The sequence below is a fragment of the Monopterus albus genome, unplaced genomic scaffold (genome assembly GCF_001952655.1).
Source record: "Monopterus albus unplaced genomic scaffold, M_albus_1.0 scaffold76.1, whole genome shotgun sequence".
Lineage (NCBI taxonomy): Eukaryota > Metazoa > Chordata > Actinopteri > Synbranchiformes > Synbranchidae > Monopterus > Monopterus albus.
Genome location: NW_018127956.1, coordinates 29,115 through 33,716, shown reverse-complemented (window position 1 = coordinate 33,716; position 4,602 = coordinate 29,115). Strand labels below are relative to the sequence as shown.

Sequence of the window (4,602 nt, the reverse complement as noted above, 5' to 3'; positions counted from 1 at the left end):
TTCTGTGTTTTTCTATCAATATGGGGTGCTGTGTGTACATTAATGAGGAAAAAATTAACTTAAATGATTTTAGCATATAGCTGCAATATAACAGAGTGAAAAATTTAAGGGGGTCTCAATACTTTCCGTACCCACTGTATATTGCGTCATTTGAAATTGTTGTCACACTATTAGCCTGGATTTAGGCAGTTATATCTAATGTAACTGCTGCATTTGTCAAAAGTGCCTCCAGGCTGTGCAGGCACCTAGTTACTTTTTAAACCGATTGGATAATTGTACTGGTCATTCTTTAACAGCAGCTAATTCTCCTATTTGACCCCACAGATTTCTTTGTGTCATTCACACACCCACAGTAAAACCTTATTATATACGTAGACTGTGAACAAATCCGCTGTTTAAAATTGGACTTATAAAGTTAGTGCTGCCCTTCCAGCCTCTAATATTGGGTTGTCTGCTGAAAACAAACTGTGCTTTTCATTGTAATGAACTATTTAATTTCCATTATCAATAGGAAGGATTACAATTGCTGATCTTAAGGAGTAATGGGTGATAAAGCCTAAAGAGAGTTCAGATTAGATGATTGTTTTTTGACACTTCATGAAAGTCAATATCATACTTAAATATAACTCACAGGGCTGCATCAAATGATGATCGATTCATCTGCTGATTGTTTTCTTAATTAATATTTTTTAAAAAGTGACATTTAAAGTTATGAATTTGTCCAAACAACAGTGCAAAACCCAAATATATTTCATTTGCTGTTATATATGACAAGGAAAAGCAACAAATTCTCACATTTAAGAAACTGGAACCATCAAATGTTTGACCACTTTGCTTAAAAAGTAACTGAAAAAAGTATTTGGTTATAAATATTGTTAATTCCGATTTGCCTCTTTCTTTTCAGCTTTGTTTTGTACTGTACATTTAGGTAATGTTTTTTCGTCATCATTATTATTATTTTTATTCATTATTGTTATTATAATATTATTGTTAGCACTGCAGCGGTAGTAAGACTTGTAGTATGATAATGTATCTGCAGTGGTATTTCTTTACTTATTTTCTGGAGTAAAGAAGCTAGTGAACATGCTCTGCTCTGTGACGACGCCCTGCTTTGATAACATTTAGAAGGTACTGATGAATGATGAATGTCCAACCTGGACTCCCGATGAGAACACTGACAGGGAGCTGTAACAGGGCAGGGACGACTCAGCTTGATTCAACATGGATCCTGGAGAGAGACACACAGAGCAAGATGGTGAGCACACACACATACACACAGGATGAGAACATCTCGCAGTGGAAATGTTGTAATATAGATGCACTATAATGGAGAAAATGCCAAGAGGAGCTTTGAGGTTTGCATTTATAAACTAGTAAACTGTATTTCTGTCACCAAATATAAAAATCATAGACACCACATGTAAAATTTGGTTCCTAGTACAACTACGGGCTGCATGGACAAGCTAATGAGGAGCACTGGCATGAGAGAATAACTGTGACAAGAATGAAACATTTTGTAGTGAAGTGACCTGTGTTTACCTGAAGTGCTGCCGTGCTGCTGATGATAGACAGATGTGTTGAAGGAAGTCGTCAGCGGGGCTTGGTTCTGTGAACAGGAAGTCACAACCCCTGACCTCCTCTGATTGCGCAGCTTCTCCTCGCGCCTCCACTTGGCTCTTCGGTTTGAAAACCACACCTGTCAGTCAAAGACTTCTGTCAGGCCTGTTTTTCTTGTAACAGTGTATAAACTGATGTACTTAAACAAGACTGCTGCGTGTTGCTACCTGTATCCTGGCCTCTGGTAGATCGATCTTGTTTGCCAGCCTTTCTCTTGCGAAAACATCTGGGTAATGTGTCCTTTCAAACTCTGTGGAGTATAGTAACTGATGTCAAAAACACAGTGTGAGACACAATCAGGTGTGACAGGTCTTCTGGAGAGCAGCTCACCTCATAACCCTTACTGTGTGGTGTTAACAGCATAGTTTGGATTTGCCTGTGCATCTGTCTGTCTACATGTCAAGGATATTCATCCTTTACTTACATTCAAATAAAAATGAATTTTAATGACCTGTTCATTTTTTCAGATAAATGCTACTTAATATTAAAAAACAAAACAAATTATCTTTCCATGCAGTGAATAAATCCAGGAAGCGGAGATGTATCCTCCCAAACATATTTGAAATATATTTATCTGTTTTACTTTGTATAAATTATTTATGATTATGGATCATGCCTAAAGTTCAAATTCAGTTGAGAGTCTTAGCACTTTATTTCAGAATAGGTGACTAAAACTAAACTATAGAAACATCCTTATGCTGCATGTTTTCATTTTGTCATCATTTATCTCTTTTAGTTTTGTAAAAGTGGCATTGTGTCTCATTTATTAGCATACTTTATTTAAATTAGAAAAACCACCTGGTATACTCACTTCCTGTATGAATACAGAGGCTTGATACAAGTTAATTCCTCATTCTGAAGTTGTTCATACCAAAGAGACGTTTTGTCTCAGAGTATCATTTCTCACTGTGCAGATAATTTATAGAAGACAAACTGCTGACATTTTTGTTGGTGACAAGTCATAACAGGAATATGCCTCTCCCTCTAACTGACAGTCTGATTCACCCTGAAAGTCTAGTAATAATAATATAGGCTGGGCTGTCTACCTTTATGATGCATGTCAATAATGTGTCAACAGAAAAACAAAAAAGAGGTTAATGTTGTCGTGATCACATGTAATACAGAGAACTACTTTTGAGAGTATAATACAGGATTACCATTGCAGTAAACAACCGGAGACTAAGGTTCACTCTTGTAACATGTGATTAATAAATCCATGTTGTACAGAGAAAACGACAGCCTGATAACTTAAGTCTCTCTCATAAATTGTTATAATTGGTGTCTGTGTTAACACATTATTGTGTCTTAGTCTCTCATAAATTGTTATAATTGGCGTCTGTGTTAACACATTATTGTGTCTTAGCCAATCACTGAGGTCAGTGTACCTCATTAATGTCATTTGCACTGAGCGACCACAGTGATAAACATTTCCACTCGGCTGCACAGTGGACAATGCATCCATATTTAGATCAGGGACCTGCTGTAGCCATATCCAGTCGAGGTTGGTTTTCTGATTCCTCTCAGTGGATATCAGTCTACGAGGGCCAGATCTCGCTGCATAATACAACCACAGTGATAATGCATTATCGCAACTCTGGCATACATGCTGCCTGAAACCTTTTGGAGCAGTTCAGGGATATTTGGGGTATTCAAATTTTGAATAATTTGCATCTGGAGTGCTCAGAGGTGGCCATGCTTGCTCTCCCTTACAGGGAGTGATACAAATCCCGTCAGTAGCCATGCAAAATACCTGATAAAAAGACAGATTTTTATGTGCAATATTTACAATTTCTCATATTTCCTTCTGCCATTCACCAAAACAGTTGTAAACAAGCTGTAAAGATAACGATCCAATAACAAAGGAGTTGGCAAAGGACAAAAGCAGCAGGACAAGTTGCATCATGGCATATCTGGAGGACAGCCATTGGCTGAAATGCAAGGAGAGCGCCGAGTGTGCTTGCATGGCCTGACCTTTCTCCAGTGCCTCAATTTGCTCCTGTGTGAAGCTGGTCCTGTTCCTCTGCAGCTTTCTCTTGAGCTGCAGCCTCAGCTGAGACTCCTCACCCTCATCCCGCTCCACAGGGACTCCGCCCCCTCTGCCCACTCCTCCTACCCCTGCCTCTCTCCCAATGCTGCCCTCCGTGTCCAGCAGACAGCCTTCAGACACTGGCACAGAAGAAGGTGACAGAAGAGATGTGTGAATATCATGAAAATTCCTCCAAAGGTGTATCACATCTTAGAATAGCACATTGTGAGATTAATGCTTTGAACTAACAAGTTGGTGAGACAGCCACAAGTCCTGAGCTACTTTAAGTTTTGATGTGGTTTGCTGACATTTAGCTGAAGATCTGTGCACACTGACGTGTGCTGAAAGTTTCCCCTCACCTGTGCTGTGTTGTGTCTGAACGCCAGTGTGGTCATGGTACCAGCTGTTAGGCCCACTCCAGTTTGAGCCACTCTGCAGGTTCAGCATAGTTAACTTCTCATACATACTACAAGCATCCAAACCAGCACGAAGAGAAATAAGGGAGTCCTGCTCTGTGTGTGTCCGCCCCTGTTTACTGTCACCTTTGGCTTCTCTCTCGCTTGCTTGCTCCTCTAATCTTTCCTCCTGAAAGAGAGAGAGTTAAGTGAAGGAGTATTAAGAAAAGGAAGGAGAAGAAGGAGGGCATCGTATCGCATGAATTCACATATGGCCAGCATTGAATTAGTTTGAAAGATAGAAGTGGAGTTATTTACATGCACCCTGCCATAACGTATGTGTGTTACACATTGATATGCTAGTATACCACAGGGAGCTAAGTTATATTAGAGCACAGTCTGAAAGCCATGACATTTATTATGCTACTGGCTTTCAGTTCTATCATTGCTGGTAAGCCAGCACATGCATGCACATATGCATATGCATGAAAAGACACAGACTGATATCATACACACTCACACAAGAACATGAACAAGATCTCCAACACGTGAACCGAGTCCATG

At 39.5% G+C, this 4,602-nt stretch overlaps 1 protein-coding gene across 1 annotated transcript in view; it reads right to left on the bottom strand.

Annotated features, from left to right (window-relative positions):
* Window positions 1-4,148, bottom strand: part of pax10 (paired box 10) — a 5,162-nt gene extending 1,014 nt beyond the window's left edge. The window contains exons 1-5 of the mRNA XM_020606312.1: window positions 4,003-4,148; window positions 3,589-3,783; window positions 1,785-1,867; window positions 1,540-1,696; window positions 1,155-1,228 (exon numbers count right to left, since the gene is read on the bottom strand). Of these exons, the coding sequence (XP_020461968.1) occupies window positions 1,155-1,228; window positions 1,540-1,696; window positions 1,785-1,867; window positions 3,589-3,783; window positions 4,003-4,108 (615 nt within the window). The 5' untranslated portion in view covers window positions 4,109-4,148. The remainder of the gene's footprint in view (window positions 1-1,154; window positions 1,229-1,539; window positions 1,697-1,784; window positions 1,868-3,588; window positions 3,784-4,002) is intronic.
* Window positions 4,149-4,602: the final 454 nt, after the last annotated feature.